At 47.7% G+C, this 22,201-nt stretch overlaps 1 protein-coding gene across 3 annotated transcripts; it reads left to right on the top strand.

Annotated features, from left to right (window-relative positions):
• Position 1: 1 nt before the first annotated feature.
• Positions 2 to 21,674, top strand: PMS2 (PMS1 homolog 2, mismatch repair system component). Of its 3 annotated transcripts, none has more exons than XM_066342296.1 (16): positions 2 to 215; positions 1,667 to 1,801; positions 2,484 to 2,623; positions 4,077 to 4,163; positions 4,321 to 4,423; positions 6,083 to 6,266; positions 6,398 to 6,565; positions 7,034 to 7,131; positions 8,552 to 8,651; positions 9,029 to 9,113; positions 11,485 to 11,640; positions 14,632 to 15,475; positions 16,560 to 16,727; positions 18,591 to 18,691; positions 18,887 to 19,056; positions 20,781 to 21,674. In XM_066342296.1, exons 1-16 carry the CDS (start codon positions 10 to 12, stop codon positions 20,922 to 20,924), a joined length of 2,889 nt encoding a protein of 962 aa, XP_066198393.1. In that variant the 5' UTR covers positions 2 to 9; the 3' UTR covers positions 20,925 to 21,674. The 3 variants fall into 3 exon arrangements, with proteins under 3 accessions (XP_066198393.1, XP_066198392.1, XP_066198394.1); XM_066342295.1 differs by having other exon boundaries at positions 1,667 to 1,827; positions 2,489 to 2,623; XM_066342297.1 differs by lacking the exon at positions 1,667 to 1,801.
• Positions 21,675 to 22,201: the final 527 nt, after the last annotated feature.

Here is a 22,201-nt window from a genome sequence, read left to right as displayed (position 1 = left end):
AGTGACGTCATGACCCCGACCTTTGAGACTACCAATCAGCGAGAAGGAGATGAGAGCATCGGTTTCCGCCCCGTGCGGAAAGGGCGGGTCACGGTTTCGAAAGCAGCCAATGGGCGGCCCGGAAGCAGGGCGTCCGCGGGGCGCGGGGGCGAGAACTGTCGCGAGTCTGGAGGCGGCTCACGGTCTTCATCCATGGAGCAGGACGAAGGCTCGAGGTGAGTGGTGCTTGCGGTCTCCCCTCGCGGTCTCCTTCTCTAAGGTGTCTGGCGGGCCTGCGGCAATGCGGTCGGGTTCGCGGAGGATCAGCAGGCTCCCGGGCAGGCAGAGCCGAGACGCTGCCACACGTCCGTGCACCTGACGCCGAGCGTGAAATCCCAGTCGGCTGTATTCGTCTTTTTTTTTTATTTTCTTTTTTTCTTCACAGAGACAGAGAGAGAATCAGAGAGAGGGAAAGACAGGGACAGACAGACAGGAACGGAGAGAGATGAGAAGCATCAATTTCTTGTTGGGATACCTTAGTTCATTGATTGCTTTCCTTTTTTTTTTTTTTTCTTTTTTCTTTCTTTTTTTACAGAGTCAGAGAGAGGGACAGACAGGGACAGACAGACAGGAATGGAGAGAGATGAGAAACATCAATCATCAGTTTTCCGTAGCGACACTTTGGTTCATTGATTGCTTTCTCATATGTACCTTGACCGTGGGCCTTCAGCAGACCGAGTAACCCCTTGCTCGAGCCAGCGACCTTGGGTCCAAGCTGGTGGGCTTTGCTCAAACCAGATGAGCCCGCACTCAAGCTGGCGCCCTCGGGTTTCGAACTTGGGTCCTCCACATCCCAGTTCGACGCTTTATCCGCTGCGCCATCGCCTGGTCAGGCATCGTTTTTGTTTTTGTTAACCTGGTTTCTGTCTTTTTAGAAAAACAAAACAAAAGCAGGTTATTTAGGGAGGCTTCATGGCACGTGCTAATTTGCATTGCCGCGGTTTTAAAAATGCACAATTTCTCCATCTCCTTGAGAAGGCGATTTACTGGCTGGTGAGCTGCTCCGAATCCGGGGTCGCTAATCCTCCATCGACTGGTTCTGTGCGTTCGGGGTCAGATTCCTGAGCCCCAGATTCGCCGTGTTGACGTGTTTTTATCCCCACAACCCCAGGATAGATAGCAGAAATGGACCTGTGTGGCCTAAGGCTGAAGTGGTCTTTTACAGCCAAGTTATCCAGCCGTGTACTAGAAATCGCTAAGTTAACGGGTACACCTGGGCTGCCTTCGTGGGATGAGCAGGGGTTTGCACGATAGGAAGAGGGAGAGGGGAGCCGTAGACGGAGACACCAAAGAGACAAGGGGCGGTGTCTAAAAGAGCTCGTGATCGTCAGGGGACAGTTGTTTGCTGTGACTACAGTGTTAGGGGAATTGTGGAGGGAGGAACTGGAGAGATTGAGAAAATAAAGTAGACTGGGTCCAGTTAGGACGAGATTTTAAACTTCATATAGCAGACAGTGGGGCGCTAGGAAGGTTTTCAGCAGAAAAATTATTTGACCAGATTGGTGCTTTCTAGGGTAACCGGTGGTAGGTAGTAGCATTAGAGGATGGATCGGCATAGGGAGGAAGTGGAGACAAACCGATTGGAGAACTCTTTTTAAAAAAAAATTTTTTTTTTTATTCACTTTAGAGAGCAGAGAGAGAAGGGGGAGGAGCAGGAAGCATCAACTCCCGTGTGTGCCTTGACCAGGCAAGCCCAGGGCTTCGAACCGGCGACCTCAGCATTCCAGGTCGACACTTTATCCACTGCGCCACCACACCACAGGTCAGGCAGGAAATCTCTTAAAGCAGGTACAGCCAGAACTTTGAGGGCCTTTGCTTCTGCAGCGATTGGCATCCTGGATTTGGAGAGGGGAGTCTAAGGCTACTCTGGGAATAGTTTTAAAAACTGGCACCCAGTTTCTGAGATTTTTTTTTTTTGTATTCTTCTGAAGCTGGAAACGGGGAGAGACAGACTCCCGCATGCGCCCGACCGGGATCCACCCGGCACGCCCACCAGGAGCGATGCTCTGCCCCTCCGGGGCGTCGCTCTGCCGAGACCAGAGCCACTCTAGCGCCTGGGGCAGAGGCCAAGGAGCCATCCCCAGCGCCCGGGCCATCTTTGCTCCAATGGAGCCTTGGCTGCGGGAGGGGAAGAGAGAGACAGAGAGGAAGGAGAGGGGGAGGGGTGGAGAAGCAGATGGGCGCCTCTCCTGTGTGCCCTGGCCGGGAATCGAACCCGGGTCCCCTGCACGCCAGGCCTACGCTCTACCACTGAGCCAACCGGCCAGGGCCTAGTCAAGATTTTTTTGACGAATGTTTAAGAATTGTAGAATATTTAACATCAATGAATATAATAAATGAACACGTTAGGCCCATTGACTATTAACAAATGAATCACTTCCTACAGTGGATGGAAAAATATATAAATGCATACTTGCTTTGTTTCTTGTAACTGGTTTCTTCAGTACAGAACTTGCTAAGACCATCAAACCCATTGATCGGAGGTCGGTCCATCAGATTTGTTCTGGGCAAGTGGTACTGAGTCTAAGCTCTGCTGTGAAGGAGTTGGTAGAAAATAGTGTGGATGCCAAGGCCACTAATATAGGTAAGTTTGGGATTTATAAACTGCAAGAAATAGTCAGTTTATGCTATTTTTTTTTTAAATGTATCCAGCTGGACCCCACCAACTTGATACATTTTTTTTTTTTCATTTTTCCGAAGCTGGAAACGGGGAGGCAGTCAGACAGACTCCCGCATGCACCCGACCGGGATCCACCCGGCACGCCCACCAGGGGGCGACGCTCTGCCCCTCTGGGGAGTCGCTCCGTTTAGTCCAGGTCCAGAGCCATTCTAGCGCCTGAGGCAGAGGCCACAGACCCATCCCCAGCGCCCGGGCCATCTTTGCTCCAATGGAGCCTCGCTGCGGGAGGGGAAGAGAGAGACAGAGAGGAAGGAGAGGGGGAGGGGTGGAGAGGCAAATGGGCGCCTCTCCTGTGTGCCCTGGCCGGGAATCGGACCCAGGACTCCTGCACGCCAGGCCGATGCTCTATCGCTGTGCCAACCGGCCAGGGCCAGTTTATGCTATTTGACACAAGCAGTATTTGTTTCTGTAATAAGACACTCAAGTTTGATATTCTGAGAAATTATTATATTTTAACTTAAATTTATAGCCCTGGCCTGTTGGCTCAGTGGATAGAGCATTGGCCTGGTGTATGGACATCCTGGGTTTGATTCCTGGTCAGGGCACACAGGAGAAGCGACCATCTGCTTCTCTCCCTTTCCTCTCCCCCTTCTCTCCCTCTTCCTCTCCTGCAGCCAGTGGCTTGATTGGTTTGAACGTTGGCCCCAGGCACTGAGGATTGCTCAGCTGGTCCAAGTGTCTACCTCACGCACTAAAAATAGCTTGGTTGATTTGAGCATTGGCCCCAGATAGGTTGCTGGGTGAATCCCAGTCAGGCCATATGTGGCAGTCTGCCGCACTATCTCCTCTCTTCCAACCTAAAAAATAAAACAAAACTTAAATTTAGTTATTTAATTTACTTAATAAATTACTATATGCCTAGTTCTTAACTAGGCGGTAGTAATAATAATTAACTTTTATAGGCAGACATTGTGCTAGAACTCTGGGTGGTATACCTTATTTAATCTGCAGAATAGCCTTATGAGGTAGGAATTACTACTATTGTTGTTATGATATTTATTTTACAAATGAGAAAATTAAGGCACAGGGAATTTACTTTTTTTGTGGTTATCCAGCCACTAAAATATGACCCCAGGAAGTCTGATTCCATAGCCTATTCTCTTTAATGGGTAGGTTAAAATTATCCTTTTTAAAGAAAGAAAGAGAGAAAGGAAGAAAATAAAATAGAACTATTTTAGTAGGGCTAGTAAGTAGCTAAGAAGGACTTCAAAAAATAAAACCTACAAAATGACGAGAATGCATTTAAATGAATGCAGTTATGACTCAAATTTGCATTATGTAAGTTATAAATATGATCAAATTAAAGGCTTTTCACATGGATCAATTCTTTGCGAAATAAATATTTTAACCTTTTTAGATCTGAGGCTTAAGGACTATGGGGTAGAGCTCATTGAAGTGTCAGACAATGGATGCGGTGTAGAAGAAGAAAACTTTGAAGGCTTAAGTAAGTTGAATTTTTCTAACCCTGTTCTAAAGTATTTGGCCAAACTATTTCAGATTTTTGAGCAAACTCAAAAACAGCCTTTCAAACCCAGTTACGTGTATGTGTATTGCTGTAGCCCTTGAGATACCCTGAACCTGACTTTGCACCTCTCTTACAGCTCTGAAGCACCACACCTCTAAGATTCAAGAGTTTGCTGACCTAACTCAGGTCGAAACTTTTGGCTTCCGGGGGGAAGCGCTGAGCTCCCTTTGTGCACTGAGGTGATGCAATGTTTTTATTCTCTAACTTGGACTCCTTTTAAAAAAAAGAAAAATCTCTCTAAAAATTGAGAAGTATGATTAGAATCATGATTGGTTTACACCTTTCCATTGGATGTCTCAACTTTTCATTTCTGCATTCTGTTTTATCTTAACTACCAATCTAAGTGGCAGTGCCTCTGAACTGTAAGCAATGAATGAATGAGTGAAACGAAGTAAATAGTATCGTAGAAAAAATTGTTACTCTTATTAAAGCAGCGACTTCTCCATTTTAAACTAAAATAGAGATGATAAATTACAGATGCCATTGGTTTTAGTTTATTTCAATTTTTAGGGGAAAATTTTTTTTTAAAAGACTATTTATTTTTAAAGAGAGAGAGAGATAGGAGAGAGGAGCAGGAGACCTCCGCGTCCATATGTGCCTTGACTAGGGAAGCCCAGGGTTTTAAACTGGTGACCTCAAGCTTTCCAGGTCAATCAATACTTGATTAGGGCCTGACCAGGCGGTGGCGCAGTGGATAGAGCGTTGAACTGGGATGCCAAGGACCCAGGTTCGAGACCCCGAGGTCGCCAGCTTGAGCATGGGCTCATCTGGCTTGAGCAAAATAAAAAAATGCTCACCAGCTTAGACCCAAGGTTGCTGGGGCTCGAGCAAGGGGTTACTCGGTCTGCTGAAGGCCCGCAGTCAAGGCACATATGAGAAAGCAATCAATGAACAACTAAGGTGTCGCAATGAAAAACTGATGATTGATGCTTCTCATCGCTCTTCATTCCTGTCTGTCCCTATCTATCCCTCTCTCTGACTCTCTCTCTCTCTGTCCCTGTAAAGAAAAAAAAAATACTTGATTAGGGAAAAGATTGAACAAGTATTTATTTAATTATACAACAGGTTTTAAGATTTTGTAAATAATTATACATTTGACTGTAATATCTTTTGGATCCTTTTAAAATTTTGTTAGAACATTGGTAACAAAACAAATTTCTATTTGTGAATAGGTAAGTTTTGAGATCTTTTACTGTTTTGCAGGTCAAGCAAGAGAAAAATACCAAAGCTTTTATAAAAACCAAGCATTTACAGAACTCTGTCTTGCTGTCTGTCAGGCACCAAACCTTAGGGTTTTGTTTTTTGTGTTTTTTTTGTATTTTTCTGAAGCTGGAAACGGGGAAGCAGACAGACAGACTCCCGTATGCGTCTGACCGGGATCCACCCGGCACGCCCACCAGGGGGCGATGCTCTGCCCCTCTGGGGCATCGCTCTGTTGCGACCAGAGCCATTCCAGCGCCTGGGGCAGAGGTCATGGAGCTATCCTCAGCACCCGGGTCATCTTTTGCTCCAATGGAGGATTGGCTGTGGGAGGGGAAGAGAGAGACAGAGAGGAAGGAGAGGGGGAGGGGTGGAGAAGCAGATGGGCGCCTCTCCTGTGTGCCCTGGCCGGGAATCGAACCCTGGACTTCCGCACGCCAGGCTGACGCTCTACTGCTGAGCCAACCGGCCAGGGCCACCTTAGGGTTTTTGATGATGCCTCACGCATTGAAACTCATGGTTATCTCAGTGGGATCGTAATTCCTTGTGAGTGTTGAGGGAACAGAAATGAGAGAGTGAGGGTGTGAGGTCCGGCACCCGTGAGTCTGGCTGACGTGCCGCCTGGCGTTCTCTTCCAGTGATGTCACCATTTCTACCTGCCACTCCTCTGCCAACGTCGGGACTCGGCTGGTGTTTGATCACAATGGGAAAATCATCCAGAAAACCCCATACCCACGGCCTAGAGGGACAACGGTCAGCGTCCAGCAGTTGTTTTACACGCTGCCTGTGCGCCATAAGGAGTTTCAAAGGAATATTAAAAAGGTGAGGCCAGTCCCGGATCCCAGCTTCCGGAAGCATCGAGACGTAGCGCACACCCACAGCAAAGACCTGCTGGAGGGCTGTCGTCTCCGCCTGTTCTCTTGTGGCGTCTCACACCCGTGCTTTTTAAACAGGAGTTTGCCAAAATGGTTCATGTCCTCCATGCATACTGCATCATCCCCTTGGGCATCCGCCTAAGCTGCACCAACCAGGTGGGACAAGGAAAACGGCAGTCGGTGGTGGGCACAGGTGGCAGCTGCAGCGTCAAGGACAATCTCGGATCTGTGTTTGGGCAGAAGCAGGTAGTGGCGCCGGTTTATGTAAGAACATCTTCCCGCTCGAGTGATTCTGGCGGGTTTCTGTTGTCCATTCCAATGGAATGGAGAATAAAATCCAAGAATTGATTTTTTTATTAGGGACCTATCAAGAAATTAATGTTGAATTTTGGGATATTTTGTTTTACTCTTGTCTCTACAAGTTTTTATTATTATAATAAAATAATACTTGGACTTGTATTTGTATGAATAAAGACAAAGTACTGTGGACAGTAAGTAGATTGATTATGGGTAAGTAGGAGCTACGGATCTTTCTCCGTTTCATCTTTCTAGAGAAAATCAAAACTATTCTAGTGCTGCCAAGGCAGCTGTTGAGATTCTTGGTGCTCTTACGTGTGGTTAGCCGACAAGAAGGAAAACACGGACGCCCTTGCATCTCCTTCGTGAGGTCAGGGCCGCTCTGCTGGGAAGTGACTGGGGGTCTCGGTCTCTCAGCTGCAGAGCCTCGTTCCGTTTGCCCAGCTGCCCCCAAGTGACGCCGTCTGCGAGGAGTTCGGGCTGAGCTGCTCCGACTCTCTGCACAATCTCTTCGGGTGAGTAGATCCCACCAGGAAAAGGACAGTCTTTCTCGAGTTCTTTGTTTTTAAAGATAGTGATTTAAAGGCTTTTAGTTTATTTAGTTTTGTTTATTTGTTTTTTGCCATTATAAACCTCGAAGCAGTATTACTCTTGAGAAAGAATTTATATAAAGGAGTCAGTTCTTTAATTCAAACAATATTCTGGGTAACTGGTACGTTTCAGGGAGTTTTCTATTGAATTAGTCTTCGGAGCAAAGGTTGTGTTTAGTGAACAATTAGAAAAACTTTTATAAGTTATTTTATGTATAAAGTCTCACTTCATTGGGACCTGGCCGAGAGCAGTAGAGGCTGTTTCCTTTCATTCTTGCCTCACTGGAGTCCAGTCCAGCATGATTGCTTTTAGTGTAAGAAAAATAGACATTTTCTTTTTTTTTTTTAAGTGAGAGGAAGGAAGATAGATAGACTCCTGCATGTGCCCCTACTGGGGCCATGTCTGGGGCCAATGCTAGAGTCAACTGAGCTATCCTCAGCGCCTGAGGCCGACGCTTGACCAACTGAGCTATTCTTAGCGTCTGAGGCCAATGCTTGAACCAATTGAGCCACTGGCTGTGAGAGGGGAAGAGAGAGAGAAGGTGGAGAAGGAGGGGAAGAGAAGCAGATGGTCGTTTCTCATGTGTGCCTTGACCTGAGATCAAACCCGGGACGTCTACACGCTGGGCTGGCGCTCTGTCCACTTAGCCAACTGGCCAGGGCCTAAGGAATCATTCTTACGGAAATGCAGATGTCTCTGAGGTTAATTTCAGGCGGAATGAACACCTTACCAGCTCCTCAGTAGATAGAAGTGTGCTGACAGAACAGATTTTAATGTTTATTTTATGGATTTTTTTTTAAAGGAAGAGGAAGTAGGAGAGAGAGACAGGAACATTGATCTGTCCCTGTATGTGCCCCGACTGGGGATAATCTGCACTTTAGGATGATGCTCTAACCAACTGAGTTATCCAGCCAGGGCCTGAACGGATTTGTAAAGGGCAGGGAATGTGGGGAGAGATCCTGGTGACAAGCAGTCAAATTCCTTGGGCCACTGGTGGGGACAGCACAAAGGTTCTACAATGTGAGTTTGCGGTGAGACCCGCTCCTTGTGTCCAGGACCTAATAGGGAAGGTCAGAGGAGAGCTGAAGCAGGTGATGCTGACCCCACGGCATTTCCTGCAGTAGGTTTGCTCTGGGAGAGCGTTAGCGCCTCTCTCAGAAGATCTGTGGTCTTGTCATGATTCACCAGAGCGGAACACAGATGCATATTCACTGAAATGTTGGTACTTAGCAGGCCACCAGGTATTTTGTTTTTTATTTCTTTTTTTACTTTAAGAATGTGCCATATCATACGTGTTTCTAATCCTTTTCACGCTGGACTCCTGCCCTCGTTCACACTGAATAGCATCTCGGGCTTCATTTCCCACTGTACTCATGGTGTTGGACGGAGTTCAACGGACAGACAATTCTTTTTTATCAATTGGCGGCCTTGTGACCTAGCAAAGGTATTTAATTTTTTTGTGTGTAACTTTTTTTTTCAAGTCATATACATTTCTGTGAACATTTGAACGTGTTTTATGAGCATTTCAACTGTATCTGTGTTGTTTGGAGTGTCTTCAAGAGCGTCTGTAGATTGGAAAAAAGGCAGTCTTAGGAATCTGTAATGGAGGGGCACAAGGAATATTTTTTGGGTGATGGATGTATTCATTATCTTGATTACAAAACTTACCAAATTGTACACTTTATGTGTAATTTATTGAAGGCCAGTTATACCCCATGAAAGCTGTTAAAAATGTTTCCCTTTAGTGATTGGTTAGAATAGCATTTGTTAACAACTTTGGGTGAAGGTAACACTCTTTCCTTATCTTTGTTTTGTTTGTAGGTTTCCAGACTTGTGAATGAGGTCTATCACATGTATAACAGACATCAATACCCCTTTGTTGTACTTAACATTTCTGTTGATGCCGGTAAGTGCCACCAACATTTCAGTATAATCTGTAACTTAACTCCTAAAAGAATAAAGTGAAACTGTGAAGCTCTGATGTGATAGGAAACAGACTCTTGTAGTAATAATTAATGGCCATGCATTTTATTTTTTTTAATGTAATTGATGATTTTCTTTTCTTTCTTTTTTTTTTTTTTTACAGAGACAGAGAGAGAGTCAGAGACAGATAGACAGACAGGAACGGAGAGATGAGAAGCATCAATCATTAGTTTTTCGTTGTGCATTGCAACACCTTAGTTGTTCATTGATTGCTTTCTCATATGTGCTTTGACCGTGGGCCTTCAGCGGACCGAGTAACTCCTTGCTCGAGCCAGCGACCTTGGGTCCAAGCTGGTGGGCTTTTGCTCAAACCAGATGAGCCCGCGCTCAAGCTGGCGACCTTGGGGTCTTGAACCTGGGTCCTCTGCATCCCAGTCTGACGCTCTATCCACTGCGCCACCGCCTGGTCAGGCACATTTTATTTTTTTTTTACAGACTTTTGATTTTACTTTATAGACTTGTATTTATATATATATAGTGTATATATATATATATATACACTATATATATATACACACACACACAGATTTTTTTTCTACTTGAAACTATGTTAAATGTATTAGATAAGTGTGACTCTTTTATCTCAACCAAGGGAGAATGTGGACTAAGTGTTCTATCTGATTTTAATAATAATTCATTTCATATTTTTCTTTTGATTGATAAAGTTCCGGCTTATTGTTTTCTGGTATTTTTTCTGGGTGCTTAGAAATACATATGTGTCCACCTTAAAAAATATGTAATGATCTATAGATCTGCCCCTGTCCTTCGGGGTGAGAAAACAGTTCTGGGTAGCGCTCTTTATTTTTAGATGTGAACATTTTCCTTTCCATGTCATTAAAATTATTCAGAAACATTATTTTAATAGTTACATTCATTATATTCCAGTGGATAAATATTTCCTAATTAAAAAAGTTTTTTTAATTGTTATGTATTAATTGAGAGAGAGACACAGACACATTGATTTGTTGTTTCACTTATTTATGCATTCATTGGTTGGTTCTTGTCTGTGCCCTGACTGGGGATCAAAGCCGCAACTCTGTGTATCAGGATGATACTCTAACCAGCTGAGCTATGTGTCCAAGGCAAGGATATATCTTTTTTTAATTTTTATTTATTTATTTTTTTAAAGAGACAGAATCGGAAAGACGGACTGATAGGGGCAGTCAGACAGGAAGGGAGAGAGATGAGAAGCATCAATTATTGATTGCGGTACCTTAGTTATTCATTGATTGCTTTCTCATATGTGCCTTGACCGGGTGCTCCAGCAGAGCGAGTGACCCCTTGCTCAAGCCAGCAACCTTGGGCTCAAGCCAGTGACCTTGGGGTCATGTCTATGATCCCACACTCAAACTAATGACCCTCCACTCAAGCTGGGGAGCCCATGCTCATGCCGGTGACCTTGGGGGTTTCAAACCTGGGTCCTCCATGTTCTAATCCAACATTCTATCCACTGCACCACCACCTGTTTAGGCAGGATATATCTTAATTCTAAACTTTTTTATTTCAGTTTTTATATATTTAAACAGAATCCTTATAATTAAACCACTTATATACTGATTGTTTCTTTAAGGTAAATTCCTAGAATTAGACACTACATTAGTGGATATGACTGTGATGTACCAATTTCCACATCTACCAACATGTACTAGGCATTATAATTTTTAATGAAATTCTGTCAGTGTTAAAATGACATCTTACTTGAGTTCTAATCCTTACATACTTTGTCTATTTAAAAAATTGTTCTTGGCCCTGGCCGGTTGGCTCAATGGTAGAGTGTCAGCCCGGCATGTGGAAGTTCCAGGTTCGATTTCCAGCTAGGGCACACAGAAGAAGTGCCCATCTGCTTCTCTACCCTTCCCCTTCTCCTTTCTATCTCTCTTCTCTTCCCGCAGCCAAGGCTCCATTGGAGCAAAATTGGACCAGGCACTGAGGATGGCTCCATGGCCTCAGCCTCAGGCACTAGAATTGCTCTGGTTGCAACAGAGCAACGCCCCAGATGGGCAGAGCATCACCCCCTGGTGGGCATGCTGGGTGGATCCCAGTCGGATACATGCGGGAGTCTGTCTCTCTGCCTCCCTGCTTCTCACTTCAGAAAAATTAAAAAATATATTGTTCTTCTTTTTCTTGTTTATTTGAAAGAGTGAATTATCTTATAGTTTATGATGAGTAGTCTGGACACCATCATGTTTCTAATAGTACTTTTGGTCTGCAGAAGTGAATAAAAGGTAGGTGGAGAAATCTCTATTGTTAAAGTGAATTTAAACACACTAAGTGTCCTTTCTTTTTTGCTTTAGGATGTGTTGATATCAATGTTACTCCAGATAAAAGGCAGATTTTTCTACAAGAGGAGAAACTTTTGTTGGCAGTTTTAAAGACGTCTCTGATAGGAATGTTCGATGGTGATGTCAACAAACTTAATGTCCGTCAGCAACCACTGCTGGATGTCGAGGGTAAAAAAAAAAAACTACAAGTATCAGCTTCTAAGACACAATCATTGTGATATTTCCCTTAGTATTTTCAGACACAAAGTAAACTCTCCTTTTCAAGAGAGAAAAGATGTATCTCAGAAGTAATCTTTTACAAAGAACACAAACACCACATTTATTACACAGGGATGTGTTCTTAACCAGGACTCAGCTGAGTGCTGCAAGCCTGTTAATTTGCAGAGTTCTGAGAAAGTTGATTTTGACAATCTTTGCCCATTTTCTCATTCCTTTTTGGGAGGAGGGAGTTGGAGGCCCTTACTCTGCCGGTTCCTCATGTCCCAGAACTGATCTGACATCTGTAATAATGTGCATAATCGTCTTCCTACCTGATCAAAATTTATCAGCCATTTCTTGTGTGTGTGTGTGGCAGAGAGAGTCAGAGAAAGGGACAGACAGATAGGAAGGGAGAGAGATGAGAAACATCAATTCTTCGTTGTGGCTCCTTAGTTGTTCATTGATTGACTTCTCATATGTGCTGACCGGGGGGCTACAGCAGACTGAGTGACCCCTTGCTTGAGCCAGCAACCTTGGGCTCAAGCTGGTGACCTCGGGGTCTCGAACCTGGGTCCTCTGCATCCCAGTCTGATGCTCTATCCACTACGCCACCACCTGGTCAGGCTATCAGCCATTTCTTGAAGCAGTTAGTTTTATTCTTTTTTTTTAAAGAGACAGAGAGAGAGAGAGAGGGATAGTTAGGGACAGACGGGAACAGAGAGAGATGAGAAGCATCAATCATTAGTTTTTGTTGTAACACCTTAGCTGTTCATCGACTGCCCTCTCACATGTGCCTTGACCGTGGGCCTTCGGCAGACTGAGTAACCCCTTGTTCAAGCCAGCGACCTAGGGTCCAAGCTGGTGAGCCTTGCTCAAACCAGATGAGCCCACACTCAAGCTGGTGACCTCAGGGTCTCGAACTTGGGTCCTCCACATCCCAGTCCGACGCTCTATCCACTGCGCCACCGCCTGGTCAGGCTAGTTTTATTTTTATTCGTATAAACCAAGAACGTCTGGGAGAGGGGCCAGAGTTGAGCCCCTGCTGCCTCCGTGGGCAGAGGGAACCGTTGGCCATCCCCCACTCTGACGACCAGCTTCCCTCCTTGGAGTGGACACTGTCTTTAAGCTAGCCGCCTGCACTCTCCATGTCTGTGTGTAAAGATAGAGGCAGGGGGTACCCATCGCTCTGTCCTCAGAGGAGCAGAGGACCAGAGAGCTGGTCCAGAGGAAGCTGAGGTGACGATGAGCACTGCTCCCCGTGAGAGGGAGTGGTGGGTGCGGCTCTGCAGACTGAGGCTGGCAGGACATAGCTGGGCTGAGCGGAGGGGCGGGCACAGCTGCTCCGTCCTAGTTTCCCAGCCCCCCAGGGGAGGGGCAGGTCTGTTCAGGAGATGCTGGGTCGGCTCTCCTGGGTTGATTGACGGGAAGTTTAATAATCAGAGGATATGTGGAGGCATGCGCCCCCCCCGGGGTGCAGTCGGAGAGGCGCCCAGAAACGCTGCTGTTGCTGTGGCAGAGCTGTAGACTTGTGCCCGGTGGGTCCCACGTCTGCCCGGTCCTGATCGGCATGGGTATCACGGGTGTGTACATGAGGGAGGGGAGGTAGCACACGTCTGCGTGAAGTCCGCTGGTGGTGGCCTCGGAACTCGCGCCTAGACACTGCCAGAGAGGCCACCCCTTAAAGAGAAGCCAGTCGGCTTCTCTGTGACCTTCAATTAGCTGCTTTCCTGAACAACAGCGTTCCCACAGAGACTGACATGAGAACTGGCCCGGCTGACAAGTGTATCAGCCCCGAGGTCAAGAAATAGCACCCGCAGAACCGCCGCCCAGCCCTTTCCACTCAGTGACCCCCGTGGTAGCCGTTTTCCTGACTTGCCACACCATGGATTTGTGTGACCGGTTTTATTTGAGAACATCCAGTGTGTTCATTTTGGGGTGATTTCTTTCTTTCAATATTTTGCTTGTTAGAGATTTAGACAACTGTGTGGTGATGACCAGAGGGGACGGGGCATGGGAGGAGGTAGAAGAGGACACAGGCTAAGCGGTGGTGGAGGGAGACCTGCCCTGGGGTGCTGAACACACCATACAGTCTACAGAAGATGTGTTAGAGAACTGTACGCCTGAAATCTGGATCATTCTTTAACCGATGTCACCCCAGTAAATTCAATTAAAAAGAAAAAAATTAAAAATGGTTTGGTGAGCATAGGCAGACATCTGTGGCAGGAGAGGCCGTGCTGGGCCACAGTCCTGCATGCGTTTAGATGTAGGGGGTCTCCCAGGGAGTTGACCAGAGCTGTGTGCCAGTCTCACTGTCACCAGCCACGCTGAAGCATTCCATCCGATCCTCAGCCTGGTGAGCGTTTGTTCTTTAAATTCTACCCCTTCTGGGCCTGGCCGCTTGGCTCAGCGGTAGAGCGTCGGCCTGGTGTGCAGGGGACCCGGGTTTGATTCCTGGTCAGGGCACATAGGAGAAGCGCCCATCTGCTTCTCCACCCCCCCCCCTTCTTCTCTGTCTCTCTCTTCCCCTCCCGCAGCCAAGGCTCCACTGGAGCAAAGATGGCCCGGGCGCTGGGGATGGCTCCTTGGCCTCTGCCCCAGGCGCTAGGTGGCTCTGGTTGCAACAGAGCGACGCCCCGGAGGGGCAGAGCATCGCCCCCTGGTGGGCAGAACGTCGCCCCTGGTGGGCGAGCTGGGTGGATCCCGGTCGGGCGCATGCAGGAGTCTGTCTGACTGTCTCTCCCCGTTTCCAGCTTCGGAAAATATTAAAAAAAAAAAAAAAAATTCTACCCCTTCTGCTGAGCATTTGGCAGCGACATTTGAGATTTTAATTTGTATCTTTATGATTAACCTAGAACCTAGTTTCCTTATGTTTTGTCAGTTTGGATCTTTTGTCACATAAAAGTATCCTCTAACCCACTTCAGTGCAGCCCTTGACGCTCTCCTCTGTTCACATCTGCTTAGGTCACTTAATAAAAACGCGCCCGGCAGAGATGGAGAAGCCTCCTCCAGGAAACCAGGGGACTCCCGCTGTGTCCCAGACGCGAGGAGAAGAGAAAAGGGCAGTGACCGTGTCCAGACTGAGGGAGGCCTTTTCTCTTCGTCACATAGCAGAGGGCAAGCCTCAGGGCCTGCCGTCCGTGGGACCAAGGCAGCAGAGGAGTGTGCCGTCGTCCAGGCCTGCAGACTCCCTCTGCCCCCCGGTGGCCAGCTTGGGGGCAGGCTCGTCCAGCCCTCTGCAAGGGGGGGTGAGTTCAGGTGACAGAGTGGAGGCAGAGAGGGACTCGGAGCGTGGCGGTACCTCGGCTGGCTCGGAGGAGGGGTTCGGCACCCCAGACGTGGGCATTCGCTCCAGCAGTGACCAAGCAGCCAGCTCCCCTGAAGACAGGCTTCCACAAGAAAAGATGGAGTCATGCGAGAACCTTCCTGACACTGAACGTCGTGTTTCAGACATGGAAGGCCATTCAGACCAGGAAGGTACTGGATATAAGTTTAGAGTGTTGCCTCAGCCAACCAGTCTCGCAAACACCAAGCGTTTTAAAAAAGAAGGAATTCCTTTAGATTCTGACACCCTTCCAGCGTTGGTTAATGCGCAGAACATGTCAGCGGCTCAGGTTGACGTAGCTGTTAAAATTCAGAAGAGCGTCGTGCCCCTTGACTTTTCTATGAGTTCTTTAGCTCAGCGCGTAAAGCAGTTACATCACCGAGAGCAGCAAAGAGAAGGTGAGCACAGTTACAGGAAGTTCAGGGCAAAGATTTGTCCTGGAGAAAGTCAAGCAGCAGAAGATGAACTAAGGAAAGAGATAAGGTAAGGGTTTTTCTTAGGAGTATTTTTGCTCGTTTTGGGAGAGGCTGCGGAGTGTGAGCCGAGGGCTGGTCCTTCCAGAGTCTGCTTTTGCCCCTCTGAGTGTGTGCCCTGCTCTGGTGGCGTCTCCTCTGGGTCAGGGCTGGGGCTGGGGCTGGGGCCCTGCCTGGGCACCGGCGTCGGGTGGTTTGGCCCCTGCTACCTGTCAGGGCGGCCCTGCCTGGGGTCTTCCCTGAACCATAGGCTTGTATCTCAAAATGTCAGAGGTTGAATTTTCCGGCAATTCTTTTTTTTTTTTTTTTTAAGGTTTGTTAATCTTTTTTTTTTATGTTTATTTTAATGATTTTAGAGAAAGAGAAAGAGGAAGGGAGAGAGAGAGAGAGAGACAGGAGCATTGAGTTGTTCCTGTATGTGCCCTAAGCAGGTATCGAACCAGCAACCTCTGCACTTAAGGATGATGCTTGAACCAGCGGAGCAGTTAGGCCAGGGCTTCCTGAAATTCTTAACTTTCATCTTTTTCAACTTTTGTCTCACCATTTCCTGAAATGTGCCAGCCACGCACACAGTGTAGCTCGGTTATTACGTTGAATTTACTGCACTTTGAGTCTAGACCACAGGCTTTGCCCAATTTAGATGATAAATCCTTCAACGACGAGTTTTTATATCATGTAACTCCTCTGATACTCATAGTGCCTAGCTTACATTGAGAAAGGTCTTCCGGAAATACTTCCTTTCGAAAGTGTGTAGCTCCTGAAGGTGAACGTGGGCTGTGACCCTGGGGATCGTGAAGTCGGCTGCAGGTGGGGAGAGCCGGTTCCTTCAGACACACGGACACATTCACACCGAATCACAGCTCGTGTGGGCTTGCTGGGCCAGGACAGGTCGGCCCTCCAGGATAAAGCGCCTGGCCCAGACCTTTGCATTCATTTAGCCCTCCAGAGGCAGAGTTAACTGCGATTTTAAAAATGGAGATTTGACCTAATTCAGCAAGCATTTATTGATGGTCTTTTATAGCATGGTTCTTGAGTTTTTTCATCAGAAAAACCACCCTTTAAAATGCCTCACAATGAACATTCTCTCCGTGCAGTAAAACAATGTTCGCAGAAATGGAAGTCATTGGTCAGTTCAACTTGGGGTTTATCATCACCAAGCTGGGCCCGGACATCTTCATCGTGGACCAGCACGCCACGGATGAGAAGTACAACTTCGAGATGCTGCAGCAGCACACTGTCCTCCAGGGCCAGAGGCTGATCATGTGGGTTCATTTCAGCGGTCGGAGTTGTCAGTGTTGTTTCACCTCCCATGTTTAAGCCCTGGTAGCTTACGTGTGTGTCTATTTACATATATTTTTTTGCCATAAGCATTTCTACAGAAGATTTTTATGCTTTTTTTTTTTTTTTTTTTGTATTTTTCTGAAGCTGGAAACGGGGAGAGACAGTCAGACAGACTCCCGCATGCGCCCGACCGGGATCCACCTGGCATGCCCACCAGGGGCGACGCTCTGCCCACCAGGGGGTGATGCTCTGCCCATCCAGGGCGTCGCTCTGCCGCGACCAGAGCCACTCTAGCGCCTGGGGCAGAGGCCAAGGAGCCATCCCCAGCGCCCGGGCCATCTTTGCTCCAATGGAGCCTTGGCTGCGGGAGGGGAAGAAAGAGACAGAGAGGAAGAGGGGGGGATGGAGAAGCAAATGGGCGCTTCTCCTATGTGCCCTGGCCGGGAATCGAACCCGGGTCCCCCGCACACCAGGCCGACGCTCTACCGCTGAGCCAACCGGCCAGGGCCTATGCTTTTTTTTTATAATGGTCATCCCTGCCATTTATTGAGTGCTTATTACGTGCCAGGCACGGCTGAAGCAGATTACATTCTTTAATTCATGTAGTTCTCACAGACCTATGTGGTAGTTCTTATTACCATCAACATTTCCCTGGTGAGAAAACTGAGGCACACAGAGGCTAACCAACTTGCTCAGGGGCACATAGTGACCTTGTTCTTGTAAGTGTCAGACCTTGTTCGCTATCACAAATGTCGATCGCTGCAGTTTATATTTATAGCACGTAGAGTTTATCTGTTCGGAAGGGACAATACTGCCTGTGCGTCTGTCCTCAGCTGTGGTAGATCATTCCAGTGACTACGTAGTCCCTGCAGGTTCTCGCAGTTCCCTCTCCTCTGCCAGAGTGGATATTGGCAGCTGTCCGCATGGTGGTGTGACCGTGTGCTGCGTAAACCAGAAGTCTTCCCTTCAGGAAGTTATTAGGATTTTCATTTAGGAAAGTAAAGTGCATGGAGAAATAAACTGATCCTGGCATGCAGAAACATACCACAGAACAGTCCCTCAGCTGGGAAAATACACCTGGGTTACAGTGTAGTGTTTCCTCGGGAATGCACTAATTGTGTCTATTTTCAGTCGAAGTAAAGGGTAATAGTCGAGACCTTTCATAAGCTACTGTGTAAGAATTCACTAGCGAAACCTTCCCGGACCCCCTCTCGCTCCAGGCCAAGACTCCCTTGCTCTTAGGCCTTGCTGTCTCTTCTTCCTGCTTCTCAGTGTGGTGTTACTGTCATTTCTTTGCCTGTCTGATTCCACGAGGCAGAGACTGGGGCTGCGTTTTTCTACCCTCCTGTCTTAGCGCTGGGCAAATCGGGAGGAGGAGGCAGCGTTGCTGATGGGAGAGGGGGAGACAGCGCGGGCAGAGGAAGGGGCCAGCTGCAGAGCCAGTGCCACTTACTCTGTTTCCAAGGGCCAGTAATGCCCCAGCCCAGCTTTTCTCTCTGTCTTCATTCTGAGAGGGGGAACACAGCATTTTTTATGTTATATTTAAGAAGAGGGTTCAAAAATAAAAAAGATGAGGTCATTCGTGTGGGATGGCAGATTGAGGAAAAGCAAACTACTTTTGCACTTTATCTTCTGAAAGGAACTTTAAAGAAAGGAAAATCGAAAGGCAGTTCTCAAAGTTGTGTGGCAGGGAAGGCGCATAGCTCAGTAAGTGTTGTTAGGTTCATTTTTTTTTTTTTTTTAAGTGAATTCAAGGACTCATGGTATTGTTTTAACTTCGTGTCTGCTATATAGCTAAATGTTTGACTTCAAGATAGGGTTTGACGCTCTCCTTTGTGGTTCAGACCCCAGACTCTCAACCTAACTGCGGTCAACGAAGCTGTCCTGATAGAAAACCTGGAAATATTCAGAAAGAATGGCTTTGATTTTGTGATCGATAGAAGTGGTAAGTTCTGACCTCTAGCTGTAGCAAACGTGTCCTTTTAGAGCTGGGAACGATCTTTGGGGTCACGTCGATGCGTGAATTTCACCAGAGATAAAGATGCTGGTCCTCTCCTTCAAATGTTTATTACCATTAGCACTCAGACAAAACACATTTTTAAAATAATGACGTTTTTCTCCCAAATTTTCATTCTTTTAGCTCCGGTCACTGAAAGGGCTAAGTTGATTTCCTTGCCAACTAGTAAAAACTGGACCTTCGGCCCCCAGGACATAGACGAACTGATCTTCATGCTGAGTGACAGCCCCGGGGTCATGTGCCGGCCCTCCCGGGTCCGGCAGATGTTTGCCTCCAGAGCCTGCCGGAAGTCGGTAAGGAAAGAGAGCTCATCTGGCAGGGTCCGGGGGCTGTGCTGGAGCTCCCAGGCCCCAGAATCCCTCAGGTCAGCCGCTGACCAGTCAGTGTTGATCCTGTGGCTGTCACTGCCGTGGGTCATTTTCTGTATAGAGCCTCATCGCTGTCTGTCTGCGTGACGCCCCTCCACACATCCATGTTCCCTTTGATCTCTAGCCCGTCGTCACTGCTGTTTCTCCATTTTCTTTAAGTGTAGTCTCTCTGAGGCTCGATCCCAGCGCAGGTAGCTGTCCGTGCACGTTGTTTGCCTGTGGACCTTAAGGGTATTGACAGCATTAACATGGAGATCCGCTGCTCCCCCGCCTCAGCGACACTGCGCGGTCACGCCGAGTCCGTGGGTCAGCAGGCGTTTGCCAGGGTGCCCCGTGAAGCATTGCACATCCATTCCCTGCACAGCCTGGGACTGGAAAGGGGTCGCAGTGGCTGACAATTGGCCTGATGTCCAGGTGGAGTAAGAGAATCGCTCAGCTGACTCATCGGAAAGGCCAGGACGCGACTCCTTCGCTCATCCGTCCAGTTCTCCTTGAGCCCGTGCCGTGAGGCGGGCTTTCCTCGGCCGCCCCAGGGGACCGGCTCCAGCTGTCTTGACCTTCCAGCCCCATCTGCAGACCAGTCACTCGAGTCTCCTTCCCATCTGAAGCCCTTTGTGCTCGTCCGTCCCTCTTCCTGGATTCCCTGGCTCTTGCCTGCCCCCAGGGCCCGAGCACCCGACTGAAGTAGGCTCTCCCAGGCGCTCGGGCACAGCACCCCTGGGTGACATTTGTCTTGTTCTGTTAACTTGTCTGTCCTCTGTGTTCCTCCAGCATGGCAGAACCCTGCCCTATATCCTGCCTCTGGGACTGTGCTGGTGGCTTGTCACCTCCTGCCACCAACCCTTGTTTCTCAGGGCCTCAGTTTCTCTGTGCTTACTGTGGCGTCTGCTCATCTCCCTGTATCTGTCAAGTGGTGATATGTGCCGTGGACCAGAAGTAGGGCGAGGGCTGCAGAGGGACAGACAGGGAGGGCTGTTTCACTGAGAGGAGGCAGGGACCTTAGAGCAGAAGCCGGAAAGGAGAGGGAAAACGAGGCGTGCAGACATTGAAGGAGGTTCTCCCGGTAGAGGACACAGCCAGTACCCAGGTCATGAGGCAGGTACTTGCTTCATGTGCTCACACAGGAGGAGAGGTGCCCCTGTGGCTGGCGTGGGGGGAGGGACGGCTGTGTGCTGGCAGGTGCGGGCGTGAAGACCAGTGAGGGCCAAATCAGGTGATGCATTGAGCTTTTATTCCCGTGAGGGGGAGGGTCGTGTAGAGGAGCCACGAGGTCACCGGCTGCTGAGTGGAGAACAGTGGGTGGTGGATGAGGTGAAAGAGGAAGCGGGGAGGCCGCTAGGAGGTCGCTGCAGTTGCCAAGGTGACGGGTGTGGGCGGTCGGCACAGAAATCGTTCTCGTGCTGTGGAGACTGGTTGGATTCTGGACAGGTGTGGGCATCTCAAGCGAAGGTGAAGAAGGGGCTGGATTTTACAGGAAGGTGGAGGCCAAGACATTAGAAGGAAGGGTTTTTTTGGGAGGAGATTTTTGAGGGAATGTTGTTCTTGAGTTGTAATCTTGTCTAGCCTTGTTTCAGAGAAAAAGATGGCTGCAGAGTTGTTGTGCTAACCAAAACCCAGTAAAACTTGAAAACATTGTGTCTCATGTTCAGGTGATGATTGGAACTGCTCTCAATACAAGTGAGATGAAGAAACTCATCACCCATATGGGTGAGATGGACCATCCCTGGAACTGTCCCCACGGCAGGCCGACCATGAGACACATCGCTAATCTGGATGTCATTTCTCCAAACTGACATTTCTGACTATGTAGAACTAGACAGTTTATTGCAGATTTTCCTGTTTTGAAAGGCAGGTTTTTGTTTTGTTTCTATTTCAAAATTATGTTGCTACTTTAAAAAAGAGTACCAAAGCCATTTAGAAATAATGCTGAGAACCTCTTGAACCATGTGGAGCACTGCTCCAGTGTTTTTGTTCTGGGTTTGTGTGTGTCTGTGTTGTGCATGTGTGTACACAGGCAAGAGCATGTTTTTTTCAACAACAGGAAGAAGAGCCCTTGTGAAGTTACCCAGGCCTCTGCTCTGGCCCAGTGTATTTTAAGCTGCAACTTGAAGCCCTTAATGGTGATTAAATTTGTAATGGTTTAATTTCATGAATTTAAAATTATGGTCCTTTTGCATTAGTGGTTCTCTACCCTGATGCATATTAAAATTTTAAAAAAGGAGTAATCTCACCTGATCAGGTGGTGGTGCAGTGGACAGACAGAGTGTCAACCTGGGATGCTGAGGACTCAGATTTCGAAAACCCAAGTTTGCCAGTTTGAGCGCGGGCTTGTCTGGCTTGACCGTGGGGTCTCCGTCTTGAGTGGGATCATAAACATGCACCCATGGTCTCTGGCTTGAGCCCAAGGTTGCTGGCTCAGCAAGGGTCCCCTGGACAAGGCAAGAATGAGAAAGCAATCAGTGAACAACTAAAGTGCTGCAACTGCTGAGTTGATGCTTCTCATTTCTCTCCCTTCCTGTCTGCTGTCTGTCTGTCTGTCTCTCTCTCTCTTAAAAACAAAACAAAACAAAAGAACCCTGGAATTCTTTTCCCAGCTAGAAGAATAACCCAGGTGGGGCTGAGATCACAATTTTTAAATGTTCCCCTGTGCAGCCAGGACGTAAGACGCTGCTGTAGGCAAGGGGAAATAAAAAGTTTGGATTTGTCCATAATTCAATGCTGTGATGTGGTTTCCTTGGGATGTGAACTGCAAGATATCTAGTGACAGGCTCTGTGTGATATTGCAGAGAGAAGCCCTGTGTTTCGTCCATTTGAACTCTGCCAAAAATGCAAGTAAAAATGCCATCCATGAAATTGGTGTAGCAGTGGTTGGCGCACAGTGGGGAGTGGAGGTCACCCCCGTCTTACCCTCCCTGCCCAGATCACAGGCCTCCTGGGAGAGATGGCTTCCATTTGCAAACTTAGGATTCCTTAGCTGTAACAATCCAGCCAAGAAATAATTATTACCACTTACTGTGTCAAGCACTATGCTGTTGTGCTTGTCTACAGGGTCTCATGTATTCTCCTGCAC

Source organism: Saccopteryx leptura, chromosome 6, assembly GCF_036850995.1.
Source record: "Saccopteryx leptura isolate mSacLep1 chromosome 6, mSacLep1_pri_phased_curated, whole genome shotgun sequence".
NCBI classification, from domain to species: domain Eukaryota; kingdom Metazoa; phylum Chordata; class Mammalia; order Chiroptera; family Emballonuridae; genus Saccopteryx; species Saccopteryx leptura.
The sequence above is the reverse complement of the archived record's forward strand: the minus strand, read 5'-3'. Positions and strand labels throughout refer to the sequence as shown.